This window comes from Pinus tabuliformis, chromosome 7, assembly GCF_031772625.1.
Source record: "Pinus tabuliformis cultivar Carrire ecotype Pingquan chromosome 7, CPIR1, whole genome shotgun sequence".
In the NCBI taxonomy this organism is placed as follows: domain Eukaryota; kingdom Viridiplantae; phylum Streptophyta; class Pinopsida; order Pinales; family Pinaceae; genus Pinus; species Pinus tabuliformis.
This window is the reverse complement of record NC_142293.1, coordinates 2,025,547,562-2,025,572,504: the sequence shown is the minus strand read 5'-3', so window position 1 is coordinate 2,025,572,504 and position 24,943 is coordinate 2,025,547,562. Positions and strand designations below refer to the sequence as shown.

Below are 24,943 nucleotides of genomic sequence, written 5' to 3'. Positions count from 1 at the left end.
AAGCTGGAATCTAGCCTTGCTAGCTTCAGAGAGGGCTCTTTCTGTGAGATTTAACTTTGTTGTATTTAGATATTAGGTTAGTTATGAGTGTTTGAAGTTTGGTTTTAAATTGATTGGTTGATTAAGTGCCTGAACCTTCCATTGGGCTATGGAGTCTACAGTTTAAAAAGGGTCTATTTCAAATTTTAAAAGGAGTTTCATAGGGCAAGGTAGCTAAACTAAATGGATCCTTTATATTTAAGTGAAATGGAATGGAAGAAAAGATATAAGTTCAATAGAAGTTAAAGAGCAATTAAGAATTCCTTAACATGATATTAGAAGAAAACATTGAAATTATCTATAGCCAGAAGCAGAGTGTATTTTTCAACAAATTATGTTCATCAACTTTCTGTAAAATAATTCAGATTTCAGAAAACATAAGCATGGAAACAAAGTAATAACACATTAACAGTGAAAGAAGCACATCACCAGATAGTCTAACACATGAATCCTGTGAAGAATGTCCTTTTTATTACTGATCAGCCCATCAAATGAAAATAGTACAATAACGTTCTGGAATGCAAAAATCCATGCAAAAATCAACCCTTGATACTTCTAAAAGAGAAGTATTTATAAGATATTTACAAAATATCCTGTCAAAACCGACTAGGATGTATTTAGGAATTCCTAAACTGAATCTATCTAACTTATTACAAAAATTTAGGAAAATTTGAACTGTCTGAAGTGTTGGCACTAAATTTGTGGAATTGCTGACTGTCTGGCCCTTCGAATCCTGCTGTGCTGTTGATGCTGAGCTGTACAACCAAATCCTTTGCTTACTCCAGTAATTCGCATAATTTATCCCAGCGTTGCTCACTCGGGATAGTTGTCTTCAATAACTTTTTGTAAACCTTATCCACTTCAGTATATTTAGCAAATGTTGGTTTGGAAATGAATATGTGTTTAATTTCATACTGAATGTCCAGGTCATATGCCAACGCTTCCAAGAATGCTTTTCTTGTCATGCTGATTCTTCCTCCTGTAACTTTGGAATTGTCTTTAGCCTTGGTCATTAATTTCTCACTGTAATCGAACCATGTACTAAGCTTATCATTTATTACTAATAAATTAGGAAGTCCCTTTTTGTAGAGGGCTTCCAGCTTGTTGAAGAATCTCTGTACGCCAATGTCTAGAATCTGACACTTTTCTTCAAGCTGCCTCATCAAATTTCTCTTAGTCAACACCTCTTTGACCTTTTTGATCAGTGGCTTCAGTAGATATTTCAATTAGTTTTGCTCAAATATGATTTGTATTGTAGGCCAAATATCTATCATATCTTCACTGATTCTTGGAATCTGTTGGCCACTCAGCAAACAAGTTGCTGGATGCACAAACTGATCAATAAACTCTTTAAAACTGTATTCCTTGCTGATTGAGCTTCTGCATTGCCAAGGGAAACCTGTCTGTCTGGAAGAAAATGAACATGTGCATAAGAATGGAAGAATATCCGAACATTCCTTCAGTTAAAAACTAAAGGAATTATTCATGAATTATATCTGCAAGGAAGTGACCATAGTCAAAGGTGACTGATAGTCCTTCTGTAGAAAGGGTGGATAGAAAGCCTAAAATAGGCTCATCTACCCATTCATCTGAAAAGTAACCAAGTAGGTAGGACAAGACAGAGATAAGTCTTGTTCTTTGGGGGAAATAGAAGAGGGATAAGGGGGAGTCTTCTTGGGGAGTTGAAAATCTTCCGGCAAGAAAACCTCGAAAATTCTGGCTCTTTGGGGGAAGGTGAGTTTTTGATAGATTTCTTCAAGAGCTTCAAGGGAAAAGGGAGTTAGAGAGTCACTATAGGGGACTTGCAACATTTGGTTTATACTTTCAGAGGTGATGGTGAAAAGGATTTCACCATTAGGGGAGATGATAGCCCTCTTACTTGAGAGATAAGAGGCATGACACTTGAGGAAGAATTCAGGGAAATATTAGGACTGGGGGAAGACGAACAGGGGTATTCTAGACTGCTAGAGGTTGATCTCGTCAGATTGGTCAAGGTAAGTGTCATGAAACCAGCAACGTAATTCGAAGAGGTCGAATTCACACTGTGTCTCGGCAATTTTGTAATCTCGGTCAGCTAGGGGGATGTGGTCTAAATCCACAGGGGGAGCGAGCATGGGGTTTACCACAGTGGAAGTTTTTGGGGCCATCGTGGTAACATAATGAAATTGGAGAGGGTGACAGGCGAGAATTGCAGAGGACCACGGTTAATTGCGCGGGAAAAGCTAGGAGGCAATTTCTCTATGAATAGTCGTTGATAGGCAAGAAACAGAGGGCTCGAGAGCAGTGTCACAGTAGGAAAGTGATAAAAGAATGTGATTGCAAGAGAAAATTGGGCTTTTAGTTTCATAGCTGGAGGGGGACCGTTGGCCAAACGGTTGTTCGGAAAATGCATTTACTTAGCGATGGGACGGAGGCAACGGAAGGGAGCTGTAACGAAAAAGTGTAACGGTCGTCGACGTGGCGACAAGGGATAGGCAGAGGGAGGCGCGGGGTTGTTGGTGGGAAGTGATAGGTGGAAGGGATACGTGGCGGTAGGGGAATAGTGGTTGAGTGGAATTCGGGGGTGATGTAATCGGGAAGGCGGGTTGCGGTGGGAAAAACCGCTTTTCGGAAGGGGGGGTCAAAGTTGTTTGTGGTATTGGGGGGGGGTTCTGAAATCATGAGGCAATGACATGTAACGGTGGGGGAAACCGCTTTTCGGACCACCTCGCCCCCCTCTTGCTGTTAAAGAGAAACCCAATGGGGGGTAGTAGGACTAGGGCAAGACGAACATGGGTAGTCTAGACTGCTAGAGGTTAATCTTGTCATACTAGTCAAGGTAAGTGTCACGAAACCAACAATGTAATTCGAAGAGGTTGAATTCACACTGTCTCTCGACAATTTTGTAATCTCAGTCAGCCAGGGGGATGTGGTCTAAATCCATAGGGGGAGTGAGCATGGGGTTTACCACAATTGCAGTTTTTGGGGCCATCGTGATAACAGAGTGAAATTGGAGAGGCTGACAGGCGAGAATTGTAGAGGACCACGGTTAATTGCACGGGAAAAGCTAGGAGACAAATTCTTTATGAATAGTCGTTGATATGCAAGAAATAAAGGGCTTGGGAGCAGTGTAACAGTAGGAAAGCGATAATAGAACGTGATCGCGGGAGAAAATCGAGCTTTATAGTTTCGTAAATGGAGGGGGACCATTAGCCAAACGACTATTTGGAAACTGCATTTACCGAGCGACGAGACAGAGGCAACGGAAGGGAGTCCCAATGAAAAAGTGTAATGGTCGTCGACATGGCGGCAAGGGATAGGTGGATGGAGGTGTGGGCTCGTTGGCGGGAAGTGATAGGTGGAAGGGATACATGGTGGTAGGGGAATGCCGATTGAGTGGAAGTGGGGGGTGACGTAATCGGGAAAGTGGGTTGCGATGGGAAAAACCGGTTTTTGGAGGGGGTCAGAGTTGTTTATGGTATTAGAGGGCAGGTCTGAAATCACGAGGCAATGACACATAGCGACGGGGGAAACTGCTTTTTGGACCTGCTCCCCCCCTCGTCGTTAAAGAGAAACCCAGCGGGGGGGTCCGAAAAGGCTTTAGAGCTACAGATATAAAGGTAAACGTGATCGGGCATAGGAAGATGTACAAGGTTTATCGCCAATGGTCCCACATCGTATCTCGGGGAATATTTTTACTATAAAGTCCAAACTTTGGACAAATGACCATATTAACCATTTACATAATAAATCCGATTTTCCTAAACTAATGTAACTTAAACCAATTAGGGTGCATTTAAAAGTGCAAACCTTGTTTTATTTTGCCATTTTTAAAGGACTAAAAATATCTATTCAAACAACTAAACTAATCTAACAACTGCATTAATCCAGATTAAATTGTTGGATTAATTTATTCACCTATTCTACCTATCTAATCTCAGCCAAGATTACATTGTTTGGCTAAGTTATTCACTCTAATCTAATTGACATAAATTGAAATTTGTTTGAACATGATTAAACTGTATGTTTCAAACAAAAAGAAGTATTGTGGCATTTTAAACAAGTTGCACACAATTTCATGAATTTATTCTCTACAAAATTATTGGACTATCAGTGGCACTTCAACTGGCATCACTTTCACATTTATTCATTTTTTGTGGGGTTCTTTTATCATTTCTTTTTCTTTTTCTATTTTTTCTATTTATATACCCTCTTTTCATTTTTTATTTTTATTTTCATTTATATATCTTTTTTTGAAATCATTTGCAGTATGCAATATTATTTACAATCTGAAATACTGAAAGAAATCATTCAATCATCATTTGATCCTATAAATTATAGGACCCTAACAAGGAGCTTCTTGGGAATTCATATATGTATTGGACAGTGCACTGGGTGCCATTTTGATATAATGGATATATTCATGAGCCTACTTTGATCATATGTTGTCTTCCCTCTATATTTTAAAGCTTTGTGTTTGGAAACATGAATGAAAATCTTTATTTTTTTTATTCATTTATTTATTTTTTTGGTTTGTTTTATTTTTTGATTTTTCTTTCTTTCTTAGTTAAATTAAATTAAAAATAAATATTTAATGTATTTTTTACAATGACCGAGTCATTGAAATCAAACCCGACGAGTCGATACCCAGTCGGAGTCGGAGACGACCCGCGGCCGTTTCCGAACCGGAGTCAGAGTTTTAAAACAATGCTTTCAACTCAAAGAAGTGTTTCTCATAAAAGGCTATCTTGGGGCTTAGCTTAGGTGGTGGTCCAATCCAGGTAACCCAAATATGTTGTTCGGTGATGTCCTCTCTAATGATTCTATTGAATTGTTGTTTATTTGATGGGCTTCGATTGTGGGTGTCAATTGTTTATTTGATAGGGTTTGATTGTGGGTGTCACAGTATTTGAATGAAGGTAGGTGGCCTACAAAGATACCCGTTAACTGATGTAGATGAGTAGTCCCTGTGAACCAACAATAAGCTTGAAGAGAGGTGCTACAAGGAGCAATAGCTAAGAAAGGGAAAGGGATCCTTGTCAAGTTGGGAATCCGTAAAGCGTTGAACCGAGTGCAAAAGAGAAAGTAGTCCAAATATGGTTTTAGTCTTGAAGGTGGTGGATGTTGCATACTGTTCTTGAATAATAGCTTGGGGAATTGTCCTCGTATTTGATGATTGTGATGAGTGTGTGATGTTTATTATTGCACAAGCATGACTTGACAATTTGATAGTTTTTGAACTGAGGCGATGGATACAGTTATACATGTCGAGAATTGGGTATGAATTAGGTTACTGTAGGACATTACTAGTGGTGCATTAGGGCTTGGCCTAGGAACCAATTATTAGTGGTGCATTTGAGATTATTTAGCTATAATATCTATGCGTTGATATTGAAGGAGAAACAACCAAGGTTGAAAATGAAAAGTCGAAGATGTATTTTTTAAGGTTATAGTGAAGGCATTAGAAGATTTAGGTCTTATGATCTTTGAGGCCATGTCCACATTGGAGAGTACATTTATGGTGTTCCATGAATTCCAAAGGTCGAAGACCCTACCTAAGTTGATTGTTGAGGTAGTCGTTTTGGGGTTGGTTTGTGAATTGGAATGATGGTTAAGTTTGTTGCTAAGGCGACGGGTTTGTTTCTAGTTGGTGAATTGGAGTTGATGGTTTACTTAGTGGATAAGGAAAGGTCAATTATTGTTATTGAGATTGACGAGTCTTCAATGAATGTTGTGAGACAATTGAGGAGTTCTTGTAGAATGTTTATAACTGTATAGGAAATCATTCGAAATGATATCAAAGTGGGCATTGGAAAGGAAATATAATGTGAATGTCTTTTTTGGCTTGAATGGTTTCTACGGGGTATTTCTAAAGAGAGGGAATTCAATTCCTTAAAACTAATGCGTCAATCACAAGGATGATCTCTAGTAGGTGATTGTTGGCAGTGGTAACCTCTTAATTGGGAGGTACATGTGATGTATATTGCATTCCTAAATGGTTATCTCTGAGAGGAGGTTTACAGAAAAATTTGAAGGCCTTGAGGTGAAAGCAAGGGGAAGGATCAATGAGAGTGCACATTGCAGAGGGGTCTGTATAGGACCATAGTTTTAAAACTTAGACTGGTTTGATTTGTAACTAGTTAAATTGACCAAGTTGATAGGCACCGAGTTAAGTCGGCTTTCAACCTGGCTTCGGGGGGTTGGTTTGTGTCACTTTGGTACCAAACTTGCTTGAATGATTGGAGTCAAATATACGTTAAAAGTTGAGTCATTGAATTTGAGTTGAAAGTTGAGTCATCGAATCCAATTTGAAACCTGAGTTGATAGGTGGCCAAAACGAAGTTTGAGTGTGAGTTTTAAAACTATGGTGTGGAGTGATGTCTAAGTCGTTAGAGTATGGTTACAATACTTTGTGAAACAGGGGATGTGGGTATGTGAGGGTACATGTACCATATATATATGTATGTATAAAATATCTATATATAAAGGGGGGGAGAGAGAGAGAGAGAGAGAGAGAGAGAGAGAGAGAGAATTGTTGCCTGTTGTCCCAAGTTGTTAGGATATGGGAAAATCGAGTCATAGAATCCAATTTGAAACCTGAGTTGATAGGGGGCCAAATCGAAGTTTGAGTGTGAGTTTTAAAACTATGGTGTGGAGTGATGTCTAAGTCGTTAGAGTATGGGTACAATACTTTGTGAAACATGGGATGTGGGTATGTGAGGGTACATGTACCATATATATATGTATGTATAAAATATGTATATATAAGGGGGGGAGAGAGAGAGAGAACTATTGTCTGTTGTCCCAAGTTGTTAGGATATGGGTACAATACTTTTTGAAACATGGGATGTGGGTATGTGAGGGTACTTGTACCATATATATGTATGTATGTACATATGAATGAATGAATGAAAAATAATTGAAATAAATATAAAATTGTAAAATTGTGAATCAACAATATTCAATTTCATTTTTAGAGTCAAATCATTCCGCTGTCTACCAATTCATTCACCATTGAACATTGCTTCTTGAGGGTACTTGTACCATATATGTATGTATGTACGTACGAATGAATGAATGAAAAATAACTGAAATAAATATAAAATTGTAAAATTGAGAATCAACAATATTCAGTTTTGTTTTGAGTCAAATCCACTGTCTACTAATTCATTCACCATTGAACATTGCTTCTTGTTACCCACCATTTTGTGGGTGATATCCCTAGGAGAATTTTTTTCTCCAAGACGGTCCTTAGTCGGTAGCCAACAACCTCTTGCAGCCACCAACTAGCTCGTTGTGCCATTTCTCTGCCACCTGAGCCAGCGATGTGGTCCCTTACCCACCCGCCAATGATTGTATGTTTGAAGGTGGGCCTCTCGAACCTAAAGGTATGCCTTGTCATTTGGTACTTGAATATTGTAGTTTGCTTATCATGGATACTTCTAAGCATGGATTAATGGGGGGATTCGACGGAAAAAATGGGTTAGGTCTGTGCTCGTCCACTAGACCGCTTTTGGATGTTAACCTTGGATTCTAGTCTCGTGGGATCTATTTTACTAACCATTTGGCTTTAGGGATGTTACTTTAGGGGAAACCTTGATTTTGGTTGTGTGGTCCCGCTCCCTCATCCACATATATTTGCCCCCTTTCGACTCATTATAACCCCATACATCATTTCTCCCACTCGGCTCCACATTCCTCAACTGGGTCGACATAGCGTTAGCTCTCCCCTTCCCCTTGCCCACACCTTGGGTCAAGCTTGGAATGACGCCCCAAAGGTTGATGCAGTTAAAAAGAAAAGTAAAAGTATAATTGGCCACATTCAACAGGAAATGTACCACAAAATGCAAAAGATGGCCAGGACAAGCACATTTAGCACGTGGGAAAAAGCCAATACATGAGCTCCACCACATCTTCATGGTCATCACCTTGGTTCCTACAGGCCCTAGATTAGCCTCCTTTATCATTTAGGAAACCATGATTGTCCCAATTCCCGCTGGGCAATGAACTGCCCTACCTTAAAAACGATATCCACTGCTATATCTCACACATCATGCTCTTACCCATTAATTAAAGAAAAATCATAAAAGGAAAAAGACATAAAGAAGGGTGGAAAAATCAAGGCCGAGGCACCTCATGTACAATGATTGCTCCCTCCTATACATTATATACCGAAGTGTGGGCTTCCTTTTTACTAGCTACCCTTGTACCCCAACATGTGGCACAGGGCTACCCCTTTTCATTCCCTACTCCATTCATCTTTTGCCACATGCCACCACCTTTTAAAGGATGTACCTCAGACATATTATCCCCTTTAGAAGTAGAAACCACCTAACGGGATACTTGGTTAACCCCATTTGGAGCTTGGAGACATTAGCACATGCGAAAGCACATTATGGAAGGGCATACCATTATGAAGTCCCCACTTGTTGTCCATGGTATGTAAGCTCTTTTACTCTATTTCCTTTATGACTTGTTGTACTGGAAGGTTAGGAAACACATTGGATCTTATGTAGGATTGTAGATGGTCTCCATCTTGGGTTTAGTCTCCCTATACGGGGTCCTAACCCTCCAAAGGGCTACATTGGCACATGTAGGGTGTGCATTGAGAGCCTTGGGTCTCCACGATAGTAGGCAACACTCCATGGATCCCCAAAGATGTTTAGAGATTGCTCGAGATTCACCTATTGGACAAGGAAGATGCACCTGGTTTACCTTTGCCTAGCTAACCCCTTGTCCATTACTTTTGGAACTCCAACTCATCATTTTGGCACTTATGGACTTCATTAGGCCTCTTAGAGAGCCCAACGACATGCATTATTGATTATTCGACCTCTTGGGAGGCTTGTTATTTTGTTTATGAGCTAGTTTGGTGGGCTTGTCACCAATAAATAGTTATTTGCACATTATTTTTAGTTGATGGGCTAATGTAGGCTCAAATTAGGTAATTCAAACTCCTAATGAGTGTATAAATAGGAGAGACATGAATTCATTTTGTATCATCACTTGGATTGGATCATTCTCTTTGTTGAGAATTTCACATTTCTTTCTTGGAGGATGAATTGGAGCATGGATGAGATTTTTGCTATTTTAGGGCTAATCGCTGCATGCATTTACTGCTTCATTGTGGAATTATTTTTCTATATAGCATATCTCTATGTATGGGCCATGCTTATTTAACGAACTGTCCTAGAGATCGAAGTTATCTTGATAAGCCATCTTCATTTGCAAGCAAAGTATAAACGCTTTAGGGTCACTTTCTTTTTCTGCCCTAACATTGGATGAAGTTGCTCATAGAGCCTTGTTGATCTAGAATTGAGATCCTTTTTCACAATTCTTCCTAACTCCATATCCCCAAAAGGAATTAGGCATTGATCCAAGGGCATCGCTTTCCCGACAAAGTAGCCATAGAAAAAGTGCAATCTCCTAGCCTCTATTGCGTTGGTGTGTCCTCAAGGTCTCCTCCAAATTTGAAGAAATTTTGATGGTGGGAGTGTGAGATATCCCAAGCCCTAGCTTTGAGATCAAACTTTGCCCCGGTGTTCCCTAAGCTAGTACCTCATAGGATCAATTTGACACCTCTAAGTGAAAATTCTTGTTTTGATCCTTCCCCTTCTTGTTTTAACCTAGGCTAGGTCCACATGGTCCTGTGTGGTCCCATACATTTGAAAAGTTAATTCTGCAAGAACCACTTGGGAAATCAAATTCAATAAGGATTTTAGGGATTGGGAAACTCCTTTACAAGACACATTCCTTAAACCTAGCCCTAAATCCTTACCTCTTAAGAAACTTTGTACCTTGTTTGAAGAGCAAGCAAGCTCCATTCTTAACCTACTTTTAGGAAGATGATCATTAAGGTCACTTCACATCCTTTTGTTGATTCATCCTTCACAAGTGACATTCCATACATTGGGTCTCCTCCCATTGGTGAAAGTCTGTAAAGAGTAGGGAGCCTTAGCTGAGGTTACAGTGGGCTAAGTCTCCATTGTTGCCTTTGATCTAGCGGTTTTCCCTTTAGGAGCCCCCTGTTAGTTTGAGCGGTAACATTTCCAAAGTCAGAAAACAATAAATTTCATCAGTATTCATTCTTATAATTCATTAATAGAAAGACAACATATTGGTCATTACAAGTTTTGATTTTTAACCAATTATATACGAAAAATGTCCAATGGTGTTTCCACAAAATGAAAAGCAACATAGTTGAGTGCCAGCTGTTGAGGTTCCATATTCTTTTTGGCTCGATCATGAGCTTCAAGTAGACTTAGGCCCTTGTTCAAAAGGGATTCGAGGTAATCATTGCTTTCAAGCATAAGGTCATCTTTTGGGATTGTATCTGGAGGTCAGTTACATGCATGCTCAACAACAACATAGGTAAAGAATCGAAATTAATGTAAAATTGTAAATCTACAATATTTAGATTCGTTTTTAGATTCAAATCAATCCATTGTTAACCAATCCATTCATCAATTGACATTCAACATTGAAGATTGCTTCCAAAATCATAAAAACAACACATTTCATCAATGGTCATTCATATAAGTCATTAATAGAAAGACAACATATTTGTAGTAATGATTTTTAATTGTAACCTAGTATAAACAAAAATTGTCCAATGGTGTTTCCACAAAATGAAAAAACAACAGAGTTGAGTGCCAGTTGTTGAGGTTCTGTATTCTTTTTGGCTTGATCATCATCTTCAAGTAGACTTGGGTCCTTGTTCAACAGGGACCCGAGGTAAACATTGTTTTCAAGCAGAGGGTCATCTTCTGATTGCATTTTTAACAACTGCTAATAATCATTTGTCTTCTACATGGCAGGTTTAAATATTCTGTAGAATATCATTATAATTATCCCAAGCCCTTTCCATCATTCTAAAATGTCTATTTCTACATTTATGTCCATGGATGCAGATATGGGAAGGTGAGTTGGGTGTTCAAGTGTTGAACTTAGAATTGTAATTGTTGCAACAACCATATAAATTTTTAATTTTATTGACATATCAAATTTGTTTTGTTCAGTAAATGATTATTTTATGATCTAGGATGTTGGTGACCACTCGCCTATCCCGCTTGGACCCCCACAACTGTCTCTTTCAGTTTTTCAGTTTCCTTAATTGTAGCACAATTTACTATTTTTAGCAATTTTTCGGGTCCTAAACTTCCAGAGCTGTTTTGAGGCCCTAAATGACGTTTTTTTGGCAATCTACTGTGAGCGAGTTTTTTGATAAAATTGTCTTTTCCGTCGTAGTCCTTAGAGAGATCTTTCCAACGGGGTATCATGCACATCAAACAAAGATAATATGACCAAGTCACGACTTTAGGAAGTTGGCTGTCCAACTAACCCCAACGGGGCCCATAAACTCTTGGTGTTACATCTCCTCGGGTTAGGGTTTTGGTTGTTTAGGGTTTTCTCTTATTGTTGAATAATAAAAAGGCCCTTGAGCCTCATTGTAACGGAGTTCAGAGGCATGTAGCCGCCACATCTCTCCTCAGATAAACTACCATCGCTCGAGCTAGTTTATTTCCATTTCTGTTTGTAAGCATATTTCAGTATTCTACATTAATGAAATGAAGTATTATTTTTGCTACATCTTTGTATCTATGGTTATATCTGTCATTTGTTGCGTTCTTGTTTAAATCCGGATCAGTGGTATCAGAGCGGTCTGCTCTTTCTCTGTTTTTCTTTGCATGTCCCCAACGAGGTTGGGACATAAGGAGCTAGGGCTTGAACTAGTCGAACCTTTGCAATACCAGTCTCACAAATCCCGACGACTTCCCATGGCGGATGAAAAGAAAGACGAGGGGGCATGAGATCCTATCAAAATTTTGCTCAAAGAAGCCCTCGAGCGACGTACGAATGCGATGATGGACAACTTTGCCTAGATCCTTCAGCGGCTATACATGGGCAACACATCTACTTCCAACAGCTACTCCGAAGTGCCACACCTTTTACGGTACAAGTTCACTTTGATATTCCCATATTCGAGGGTCAGATAGATGCAGCCACTGTAGATAAATGGTTAAATCTGCTAGAAGGATATGTTTCTATTCATGATTTTTCCAGCCGGGAAAAGATTAATTTTGCTCTTCTCAAAGCTGCCCCCCACGTAAAGCACTGGTGGGAAACCTACTGCGAGTAGAAGGATGAGAGTACAACCTCACTGTTTTTAGCCGCACCTACTTGGAATTTGTTCCGGGATGCCATCAAGGAGCAGTACCACCTTGTCGGACGCTATGAGGATAACTACATAAAGTGGACCACACTGCAGCAGGGAAGGGACCAAGACGTGCTAGAGTTTACCAATATTTTTCATACACTTCGCACAAAGTTGGGTATCAAGGATTTTGAGCGGCATTTGGTACTCAAATACCGCGACTACCTACACAGGTACATCCAGGACGAGATGGAGTTCTTGGACATTTCATCACTCGACACGACATACCGATATGTTGTCAAGATCGAGCAAAAGTTTAAACAAAACAAGTGAGACTTTGGAGTTGTGAATCCGAAGCACGAGAAAGGCTTCCCCAAACCACAGAACCAAGGACAAAGCCAAGACAAGGCACCCAAGACAACTCGTCGAAGCCGCAAGAAAAGAACAACACCACAAAGTCAAAGAAGGGCATAGGAAAGTGGTGTGAGTTCCATAAGCGCCCCACTCATAACACAAGTGAGTGTCAGACCAAGAAGTGGCTGGTGGCCGAGTTGAAGGCTTCAGAATCAGATGCATGTTTCAACCTTGAGTTAGAACCCGATAAGAAGAATGACAAAGGGAAGCAGATCATTGATGTGGAGCCTAGCATCACTGTTGCCACCGCTAAGATCCAAAAGAATGAGCCCGAAGATCCAGAGGAGGGGGAGCGTCTTTTCCACTCACAAATGTGGGTGAAGGTTTCGCCGCTGCAATTCCTTGGTGACAGTGGGAGCCAAAAGAACCTCATTTCAGCAGAGGTCGTGAAGCGGCTGAGAATACTGACCATACCACACCCACAATTGTCCAACATCGGGTGGCTTCACCAAGGACGAGATCTTTGACTCCGCCAGTAATGATGCCTTCCCTACAACCTCAAGCGCTTCACAGATGAGGTATTGTGTGATGTTGCACCTCTTGATGTTTGTCATGTATTATTAGGCCAGCCCTACTTGTGGAAGCGACATGTTGTGTATGAGTCAAGGCCTCATGCTGTTATTATTTCTTTGTGTAATACATTATACAGGATACCGGAGGTAGCCCCACCTATCGCCACTTCTTTGATCTTTGCTAAGAAAGGCAGTAAGATCATCTCCGAGACTAGGAAATTTATTTTCTTCCTGGTTCACTCTCAAAGTAAGGGGAAGATCATAGCCACATCGATTGGCCCCTGGGAAGGGTTCCTCCATGTAGCAAAAGCAGGTGGATACGATCATGAAAGGATACAGGGAATCTTCTCCTCACTGACAAGGGGTATCGTTACACTGTCAGGTCAAGCATTCGTTCGATCCGACTCCCGGAGCACCTCTACCCAACAGGTCGATATATCGATGCTCCCTTGTGAAAAATTCCAAGTACAAGCAGCGCCATGATCAGCGTTAGGTGCCACACAAGTTTTAAGTGGGCAACAAAGTCTGGTTGCATTTGTAGAAAGAACGCCTTACAAGAGCCCATCGGAAGCTCAGACCACTCTGATATGGTCCTTACACCATTACCAAGGTTGCGGAAAACAATGATTTGGAGCACAACATTCACCCATTCCTTGGCTTATATCGAGTGTTCAATGTGGACCGCTCTCGACCGTGCTTCCCACCATTATTGGACACATCAGAGATTGCAGAACAGCTCACTAGGGACCAAGTTCAACAAAAGTTTCCCCATCTCATGGAGGCACTCAACACAATGGGGACCATTGCTTCCTAATGGGGGAGGAATGATCCAGGTGGATGTTGATGGCCACCCGCCTATCCCACTTGGACCCCCACAACCTTAGTCACCAGGTTCGAGTTCGAGTTTGAGTTCGGCGACCATGAAATTCGAATAAAGTTCGGCAACTAAAATTTTGTCGATAAAATTCGACATATAGAAATTCGAAAAAAAAATGTATATTAAAGATAGATATGCATATGAGAAATGGTATGGCAGCTACCAGCAAGTCCTGTGAGCAACCATTCATAACTGTTCAAAAAATAAAATACATCTGAATCTTAAAATATTCAATCTTTTAAAGATAGATTGGCATAAAAAAATATACAAAAATAGTTTTAAAGAATTTTCATTGTCCAATATGGGTGATACAAGGTTTCCAAACTCAAATTAAAAAAAAAAGCTAAGAGTTAACACACAACAATGAGCAATTTGAATCTATCGAATTGAGCTTTTTGTGGTTACAACTTACTGACACCCTGTAGGTTTTAGTACCTATTCAAAATAGGTTTATATTATTATTTTTGGTAAATCCTAAAAAATCACCTAAATAAAACAACTGCAATATATTTTATCTTCTTATAAAATAAATATAAGAAAATTAATAAAAATAAAATAAACCATTTGGATCTTAATGAAAATTTATTATACTAAAACATATTTTAAGATATATTGTATTATAATATATTCTATGAAATTACAAACGTTCTCAAAACTCTCATTTAAATGAAAATGGTTAACCACATTTTATATTTTATACAAGGACCATAGTATGAAATGGGAAATGCTTTTCACGGACGAATAAGTGCAGCAAAAACCACCAGTAGCACTAAGCTCACATCGACGTATCGTGGACAGTTGAGTTGCATTGTAAATTCGTATTACGACGGTACCCTTTATAGTTAAGCACCAAAGGCTATCACACCACGTCCAAAGCTGGGCTCGAAAACGAATTTAATCGAACTGTAAAACCCCCGGGCCGCAACCTAAAGCGTAAAACGCGTGAAAAAAACGAATTTAATCGATGCGTCTGCAAATTGCAATGACCAGCGGCGGCAATGAAAGTCGAAAACAACCCGAGTCAATGAAACCTAACTAAAACCCGCGGGCGCGAAAAAAAACACGAATTTAATCAGCTCAGGCGAATTTAAACGTATCAAAACGAATTTAATCGCGATTTTATTCGGCTGAAATTCGAATTCGTTATGAAATTCGAGTTCGCTGAATTTAATGGCGAACTCGAACGAATTTATTCGTTTGCCCTTCAAATACGCCGAATTTCGAATTTTATGGATAAAAAACGGCGAATCCGGTGACTTAGCCCACAACTGTCTCTTTCGGTTTTTCAATTTCCTTAATTGTAGCACAATTTACTATTTTTAGTAGTTTTTTGGGTCCTAAACTTCTAGGGCCATTTTGAGGCCCTAAATGACGTTTTTTTGGCAATCTACTACCAATGATTTTTTAATAAAATCATTAGAGATCTTTCCAATGCAGTATCATGCGCGTCAAACGGAGATAATATGACCAAGCCACGACCTCGAGAAGTTGGCTGCCCAACTAACCCCAATGGGGCCCATAAACTCTTGGGTGTTACATCTCTTCGGGTTAGGGTTTTGGTTGTTTAGGGTTTTCTCTTATTATTCAATAATGAAAAGGCCCTTGAGCTTCATTGTAACGCAGTTCAGAGGCATGTAGCCGCCACATCTCTCCTTAGAGATAAGCTACCATCGCCCGAGCTAGTTTATTTCAATTTCTGTTTGTAAGCATATATCAGTATTTTACATTAATGAAATGAAGTATTATTTCTGCTGCATCTCTGTATCTATGGTTATATCTGTCATTTGTTGCGTTCTTGTTTAAATCCGGATCATTTTATGTGTAGGTCGATTTCCACTATTATGGCATGAACTTTGCAGTTATTTGCCAACCATTGGGCTATGTTTGTATGTGGTTACACTCTAGTTCAGATCCATATGTGTGTGTAATATAACTGAGCTGAGAGGTGCATTCTGCAGCCTAGGATTTGTGTTACGAGTGAGTGAGTGTAATGCTGACATCATGTTGACATTTCATATTTAAAAATAATATACCTTGATAATAATAACCAGCCTAGATCCATCTTAACCCTGGCTCTATTGAGCCATGATAGGATCAAATCCTTCAAGGTGCAAAGCTTTTCACAAGTTTTGCACCATTGAAAAAGATTACACCTTGAGTCATTTGATCCCTCTTGGTGCTTGATAGATCTGGAGTTAAATGGTTCGTAGCTGCTGTTTAGAAACTAGAGACAATTTAATGTGAAGATTGAAACCCGGCTTCATGGATAGAAATTGATTCTCAGGCATTCTTTGATGCTTGTGAGCATAATCTACACATTTGATGGATTACAATTCAGCGGTGCAGTAGCAATGGCAATAACTGGGCTAGGTGCAAATGTATACTTGAAGTATCATCCTGCCCCTATTTTATGAGTCATTCTGCTTCAGGGATGGTCATTTTTGTTTGATTGTAGCTTTAAACTTCTTGGCCACATCTTGATAAGCTTTGGACTAACCTGATTAATACCTCAGGTTGGTCTGTTAGGATTTTGTCTATTCTTAGTTGGACATCATACATCTAACTAGCCATGACAACTAGCCTATCAGTTTTATATATTGGGCAATTGGATATCTAGTCAATTAAATTCTACTTACACATTTTACATTTCTCATAATTGAAATGCAACATAAAATAGGCCCTTTTTACAATGCGATACAGTAATCTCAAATTTATAACCCATTATTTGTGAATATATCCTTTCCGCAATACCCTGGTTCTGATGGAATGGTGTTTCAATATTCTCACCCAAATGGTCTTTATGTCACAAACCAACTGATTATGATTTTTGTTTTCTTACAATTTATACTTCATCCATGTATTGGACAGAACCTTCCTAGTTAATTGTCAGTTGTCTGTTTAATAAAGCAACTGTTGCTCCAGCATAGAGTTTACGAGTTTAGTTAAAAAGTTATATCACAACTCATGTAGTTTTGTCTTCTCAATGGCCATTATTTGTATCTTCATTCATTGATTTACCAGGGCAATTTGGTTAACGACCCATCTTTGTTACTGTCTTATTTAGTGCATGCACATCGTTTTGTATACACCCATCTATGTGCTTCACCTATATGAAGTTGGTATTATGGTACTTGCTTGTGTACTTCATTAAAGTCCTCTCAACAGCTGTAAATTCTGTCGTTTTGTTTTATCCATCTAGCCTTTTGCTCTTAGAAAGAGACCAAATGTTGAATACGCAGTTTTATAATTTAAGGGTGCTAGTGGTCTATGACGTAGAGCAGTGAGGGCACCTTTACAGATAAACATTCAAGATCCAGAGAAGTGATATCTGAAACAATCCACAAAAGCAAGGTTCCGAAATTGTTCTAATATAGATAATGTCCTTGAGCTCTTCAGTAGCAGTAGCACTGCAAATTGCTAGGCTCATGCAATAGTATAAAATCTTATTGATTTCGTGTTCTATGTGAGAAAGAAAGCATGTTTTTGTTGTACTTAGCCAAGGTAGATGGAAATATTTCACTAAGTTCCTGGCCCATGATAATTGGAATGGGAAACTGTTTAAGCTAGTAGACTTGGTTTGACTGATTGTGGTAGGAACTCAATTGGTACTACATAGGTTCATGTGGACAAATGTATCTGTGGAACATGTTGGTTCAGATATTGTTGTAATACGTGATGTCTTGATGCTACATGTTTGCTTGATGAACTAATGTTGCATACGACATACCTATTGCAACAACTGTTTTCTCAAGATCTCCCTTGAGTATCGTTGTTTCAGCTATATAGAGGAGGTGCTGTAATTATGGTTCAAATGAAGTTCCTGTGTAGAGTAGGTTTTTGAATATTGTTAGTACTTTCATATGCAATATTTCCCAATTTACTGCTTATATGTTCAGCATTTTCTTGAAGTACCCTTGTGGTGTACCTGCCCCTTCTCTTCATGATTCCAGTAGGGTACCCACTTTACCGAATGCAAAATTTTCTTGTATAACCAGTCTGATTGCTGACTGTAAATCAATTTGGGTTTCCATCCAGAATTTCCAACGACTCTTACCACAGTTTTGATGCATACTATGTGTGGAATTTGATATGCATTGACAGAAATTTGATTCTATATGCCATTTCCGTAACTCCAATTCTACGATTCTTCATTCAACTACAGCTTACAAATCTAACTGCATGATATTCATCATTAACATAAAATGCATAGCAATATGCAAGCTCACAACAGCTAAGCATATAGCATTCTGTCATTTTCACATAACATTCATAATTCATAGCATACTCTTTTTATTTATTTATTTAGAATAATTATTTATTTATTTTTCAAGTTTTTTTTTTGAAATTAATTTTTACTCGTTTTGGTTGTAATATTATTTAGTAACTTGTCAAGCAACCATGGTTTGCGGCCACTGAGTGGCCGCTATGCCCGCGGGCAATAGTGGCCGCTATGCCCGCGGGCAATAGTGGCCGCTATGCCCGCGGGCAATAATCCACAGAGATCCACCAAAGGCGGCCTAATATATCGGGCCTAACCCCAAGGGCATTGAGGTTGAGGAGATTTGACATCGTGACCTCCCAAGGCAGGGTACTTAGCAAAGGCAGGGTACTTAGCAACGGGGGCTTGACCAATTGAGCTATCCCTTGAGCTATCCCTTGAGGCTAATTCATAGCATACTATTAAACATTATAAAATAATTCATTGTATAATGCAATTAAATGTAAAAACCTTTTTTTTCATCAAGCTGTGCACAAGGAGACTGACTGCATAGGAATGATTTTCATCCCAGCTGTAGGTATTGCCGTGGATACCACCCTGGTGCCAGGCTATGAAACAGCAAGGGTGAAGTCTGCCTACAGGCACCCTATCTGACTCAAACTGTGTACAGTGCTGCAGAACTTTTGCCAAAATCTAACACCTACCTCTGAGGTTCCTCAATGAGACTTCATCAATGCCCAGGCATATTTCCTTTCAGACACCTCTCAAACCTGGCTCGGGCACTCCCCTTCTGTGCTTACACTATTTCATGAAATCCTTCATTGTCCGGGTAAATATTCTATCAGAGGATCCTAGGCTGCTGGTATCTTGCTCGGAGAACTGGCAGGGTAATGCAGCCTTACAAAATTTGTTTGCCAGGGCAACCACTGGTGAATTTGGGAAATGTTTGGCATATTTACAGTTCAATACCAGTACCGGTTTACTCTGTGGCAGCCATTCTTCCAATAAGTTCAGATTTCTACGTAGCAGTCATGCCTGTTGCCCATGATAGCATACCATTCTCCCGATAGGACCAAAAATGAGATTCAGTTGGATGGGAGGGCGAGCTTATCCAACAGAAAAGAATGCCAAATGGACGGTGCAGTTTTTGCATGAAGCTTTGCATGCATATGGGAGGTGTCAAATTACTTTTCCAGGCGGACATGTATTCCAAAGTTAAAGGAGAGAATTCTTTTTGTTACTCGTGGCAAAAGGAAAAAACTGTGTTTTCTCTCCCACTACTCGATTATAACCCCTCGCTGATTCAAAGCCCTTTCTGTCTCCTAGTGAGACAGCCATCATATGCACTTTATATTATATTTCATTTTGTCATTTTTATACATAATTCATGTATTACGGTGATCACTGATATCTTAACATGATACTTAAGACTTTATCATTATCATTCTCTAGATGGGCCTTAGACTTGGGCTCCGTACTGGCAACTTGTACAAAATATTTACAATATCTACATCACGATTGTATTTTAAATTGTCAAATTACTTTTCCGGGCTAAGGACAAGTATTCCAAAGTTAAAGGAGAGAATTCTTTATTGTTACTCGTGGCAAAAGGAAAAATTCCTGTGTTTTCTCTCTCACTACATTATAATCCCTCTCGCTGATTCAAAGGCCTTTCTGACTCCTAGCAAGACATCCATCATATGCACTTTATATTATATTTCATTTTGTCATTTTTATACATAGTTCATGTATCACGGTAATCACTGATATCATAACACAAGACTTTATCATTCTATGGGCCTTAGACTTCGGCTCCGTACTGGGAACTTGTACAAAATATTTACAATATCTACATCACGAGTGTATTTTAAATTTGTTCCTCCTGGCAAAATAGCCATCTGCATAGTCCAAGAGTCAAATCTGGTTACTACGGTCCTTGGGTCTCATGCGTATATGGGAGTTGCCCTAGGGTTCAAATGTGCAGCCATCTCTGAGGGCTTTGTTACACTCGATGAGTATCTACCACACAATCTCTTGGTTTAATTTTGTTGTATGGCCTTGACTGGCCTGACCATGATGTAATCCTGTGTCACTGCATTAAACACATTTTTTGTTTGAAATTAAAAAAACGTTGAATCTGAAGGATCTCCAAACAAATTTGGCCTTAGTTTGGTGAATCTTAAACCGATCCTAAACTTTTATCTGAAACCCTAATTCCGAGGTGAATAAATTAACCTGTAACTATGTGTCTTTGTTGAAAATTTGAAATTCGACCAGGGATTCGGCAAAGTGAAAAGAAAATTAAACTCATATCACCTGTCCCGCATGGTTTTCATTTCCACTGGATCCACCTGATGCTAGATTAGATTTCATTCAAATTTCCTCAACAGCACACGTAGTATTCAAAGCTCGACGCTGGTTTTTTTTTTCTCTGCCCGACACTGACACCCTGGCATTTGTCCCTGCTCAATCCAGACTTGTCTTGAGGCAAGAGTCGAGGGTTACATTACAGGAATCGAAGGTTCATTTGTGATTCACACCAGCCTCCAGTCGTTTCTTTTGTTTCAAAAATATTTCACTGACATGTAACTAGACCGTATCTTAATGGCCATGTATGATTCTTGGGCTTAATGGTATTATTATGCTCGATTTAAATTATAAAAGGGAATCTATCCCATTTTATCATCATGGTTACACAATCTTATCCTCATTAGTTATGGTGCATTTGTGATTTGGTTTAAATTTGACATGCAAACAAACAAAACGAGACTTGTTTGTTACGTGTGTTGCAGACCTCGCCTTGATTCTTTCATTGAAATCTATTATGCTTTTCAAGTCTATGCTCTAGCATATCATGGTCTTTTGGAATATTGAATTAATTGTATTTCTGGAAAGGGGTGTCTATGGGCTTAAGATAAATGCCATTGACCCTGACATTTGTATATAGTAGTTGGGATTTATGCAGGCCTCATTTGAAGAAATCCATGTTTAAAATGTTCACAGAATCAATATAACTACACGAACTTAGATTTTAATATAAAGTTTGAGCTGAGATTTGGGGGATGGATCTTAAAACATACATGTCGATACTGAAATTTATGTAGGTTTTCCGCTTTCAGTTGATTCGGGGCTTGAGATAAATGCCATTGACCCTGACATTTGTATATAGTAGTTGGGATTTATGCAGGCTTCATTTGAAGAAAGCCATGTTTAAAATGTTCACAGAATCAATATAACTACACGAACTTCGATTTTAATATCAAGTTTTTGCTGAGATTGGGGGTTGGAACTTAAAACATACATGTGATTTTCTAAACCAATATGTGGAATAACAAGAGGTTGAGAAAAAAACTTAGAATGAGCATCCGAACTTTTGCTTACAACATTGAATACTGAAATTTATGTAGGTTTTCTGCTTTCAGTTGATTCGGGTAGATTGTTGAGTGTTATATAGCTCAAACATTGACTACTGCACACCATCTGCTTTCAGTTGATTAGGGTAGATTGTTGAGTGTTATATAACTCAAACATTGACTACTGTACACCATCTCTTCTAAGCACTCGAGCTTTTCTTATTATCATTTGGTTGGTGGTGCATTTTGGTTTTGCCCTGCTTAACGTCTGAATGCAGTGTTATGATTGAACGATTTGGCCATTTCATAGTGTGTTTCAAGCTTTGTTTTTACATCTTTGAATGATTGAATTTAGTTGGTTCGAATAATTTTGCTTGCAGAAATCTGCTGGAGGTGTGTTATTGCCCAAAGCAGCAGTGAAATTTGAACACTATCTAATGGGGGAGGTGTGGCCTCTACATTTCTATGTCATTGAATTGTAGTTTAACGCAGAATGGATGATTCTGATGGAACGCAGTTCTTCGATTGATATTGCTGATTCTTGTGGCAGGTTCTTTCAGTAGGGTCAGAGGCCGGAAGTATCGAGGCAGGGAAAAAGGTGATGTTTTTGTTTGTTTGCTTTTCTGTAAAATCTGTTCATGAGAATATACATGTTTTGGTCTTTTAGGGACTTTTGAATTCGACAAGAAGGTTCATGCTACTTCTATCAAACATCATCATGTTACTTCTATCAAACATCATCATATTACTTGTTGGGATTGACTCTGGGTGGGGAGGATAACAATCATTCCTGCCAACCACCCGAGCTAAACCCAACCGACAAAACTAAAGAGGTTCATTTACTAACATGATCAGAGATTTAATATAATTATTGGTGCTTGCAGGTTATGTTCTCAGATATAAATGCCTACGAGGTATGTATTACTTTTTTCGCTTTTGTATCGGATCTTAGAGCTTGTTCAATATTTGCATGCAGGCATCACAGAACAATGAAATACCTTTTGGTATTTGGTCGTTCTTTTGATATTTCTCCGTGTTGAGATGGTGGAATGTCAATTGTAGGTGAACTTGGGCACACCAGAAAAGCATTGCTTTTGCCGTGCAGGGGATTTATTGGCAGTGGTCGAGTAACAATTATCGTCATTGCCGTAACATGTTCTTGGAACAAATGTTTGGGTTTTACATGCAAAAGACTGTAACATGATTTTGTATAACTGCCCGTTGTAGTATGTTCTAGCTAGTGTCATTATATGTTAAAGAAGTTAATAAAATCTCCATTTTCTAAATGACCATTTTCGTACGAAGGGTCCGACGCTATTTAATTCAGTACCTTTTTGTACCAAAGGTCTGATCCTAGTTTTTTTATTATCAGAAAATGAGTGCTGGTATTCATTCTTGATTTAAGAAAGCTAAACCAGAAGGCGAGCATTTCTTCCAGGTTTACTATTTACTAATCTGTGGGTGCTATTGTTAGAAATTGTTCCGTCTCTTTTGGATCCCCGAGACCTTGTACAGTTATTATGTTGTGATTTTTTATGAACAAGCAAAGCTTGTGCCAGTAAATCTGAGGGCTAATTCGTTCCAAGTTGGAGTGGAAAATAGAGTGTGCCATGAACCCTCTTCATACTTGCAAATCATTTGCTTCATGCAATGTGCGGTGCAGGAGATGCATATACAGTGTAACTTTGCCCATACATATTTTATGTTGTGGACCTTCGGGCCAATGTTTAGAACATAATATTTCTCTTAGTAGGATATTATGCGTTTTGGGCAATTGGCCAAGTCTATTCCACCTATATACTTACTATTACTGATAAAAGCGAGTTGCACTCAAAATAAAGAGAATTTCAAACTAAATTTCTGACTTACAGCTTTGTTTGCTAGCAGAGTTTTGAGCTACCGTACATAACTTGCTTTTGATCAAACCTGTAGCGATTATGACAACAATTAAAAAGTTTATGGTTTAAAACAAAAGTATATTCAGTATGGGGCAGCTTTTTGAGTTTATGGTTTAAACCGAAAGTAAATTCAGTGTCGGGCGAACTTGTAGTGGTCTAAATGTTTAATTTAGATGTGTGGGCTTAATTAAAAAAATAAAAAATAATATATAGTCCAGAATGGAGGTTTTTGAGTTTACTTTTTAAACCAAAAGTAAATTCAGTATGGGGCGAACTTGTCGTGGTCTAAATGGTTAATTTATATGTGGGTTTAATTAAAAAAATAAAAAATTAAAAGTAATATAAGTCCAAAATGGTGGAGATGTTTAGGCTGTAGTTTAAATGTTTGTTTAATTAATAAAAGCTTTTTCAATTTCCATTAATAATAAAAAGTTAATAAGTACTAAAAAAATAATAAAATTGAATTTGTTACATATAATTTTATTTAAATGTTTGTTTAATTAATAAATGTTTTTTCAATTTCAATTAATAATAAAAATTAATAATAGTTAATAATATATATATATATATATATATATATATATATATATATTTTTTCACTTTTGGTTCACGGATACCCAGGTCAATGGGTAGCCGCTACATCCAGGGTTGTTCAACACTGAGTGGACGCACCCGAAGGCATCAACAACCCAAGAGCTTTCGGGATTCGACCCTGTGACCTCCCATTGGCGAGGCACTTGATTTGACCGATTGAGCTAACTCTTGGGGCTTTAATAATAAAAACTTAATAAGTAATAAAAATAATAAAATTGAATCTGTTATATATAATTTTATTTTTATTAATAAAATTACAAACGGTTTTTAAGATAAAAGAAAATCATAATATTTTTTTTCCACTGGAAAAATCTGTAACATTTCATTAATATGAAAGATTACATATGTAGATGCTTAACGCATATGCCATGTTCACTGATTCTTTGTACATTTTACTCAAAATTGCATGTCTATGTTGCTTTGGTTTCACTGATTCTCTGTACATTTTACTCAAAATTGCATGTCTATGCTGCTTTGGTTTCTGCTCAGATTTTCTATGTAGGCTGTATAGATTTCGATGCCTTTTTTGGCATCCTTCAGTCTGTTACAAAAAAGATTTATACATTAAACTGACATATATAATGCTGTTGTCATACTGCTTATATAATTAAGTCGCGTGTAGACCCGTTGTAGGGTATGCCGGGTCTATATACGGGTGATGATAAAATTTTTGTTCCTGCTGATCCAAAAACTCGGTTATCTCCCAGAATCCTTGCTCCATCAGTGCGGCCTCCTTGGAAAATTTGTCAGCATCCTGGTTATGTTCCCTGTAGATATGAGAAACAGTGATGTGGTTAAATGCCTCTTTGAGTTGAAAGACTTCATCAAGAATGACGCTGAGTGTGTGCGAGTGACATGTAGAAATTCTATTGAACCAATTTATGATAATCTGTGAATCTCCGAA

At 38.5% G+C, this 24,943-nt stretch overlaps 1 protein-coding gene across 1 annotated transcript in view; it reads left to right on the top strand.

Moving 5' to 3' along the window:
* LOC149256628 (10 kDa chaperonin 1, chloroplastic-like) overlaps positions 1-23,001 on the top strand; it is a 37,410-nt gene extending 14,409 nt beyond the window's left edge. Inside the window, exons 4-7 of the mRNA XM_089460803.1 lie at positions 21,928-21,993; positions 22,098-22,145; positions 22,432-22,461; positions 22,610-23,001. Of these exons, the coding sequence (XP_089316929.1) occupies positions 21,928-21,993; positions 22,098-22,145; positions 22,432-22,461; positions 22,610-22,678 (213 nt within the window). The 3' untranslated portion in view covers positions 22,679-23,001. The remainder of the gene's footprint in view (positions 1-21,927; positions 21,994-22,097; positions 22,146-22,431; positions 22,462-22,609) is intronic.
* The last annotated feature ends 1,942 nt before the right edge of the window (positions 23,002-24,943 follow it).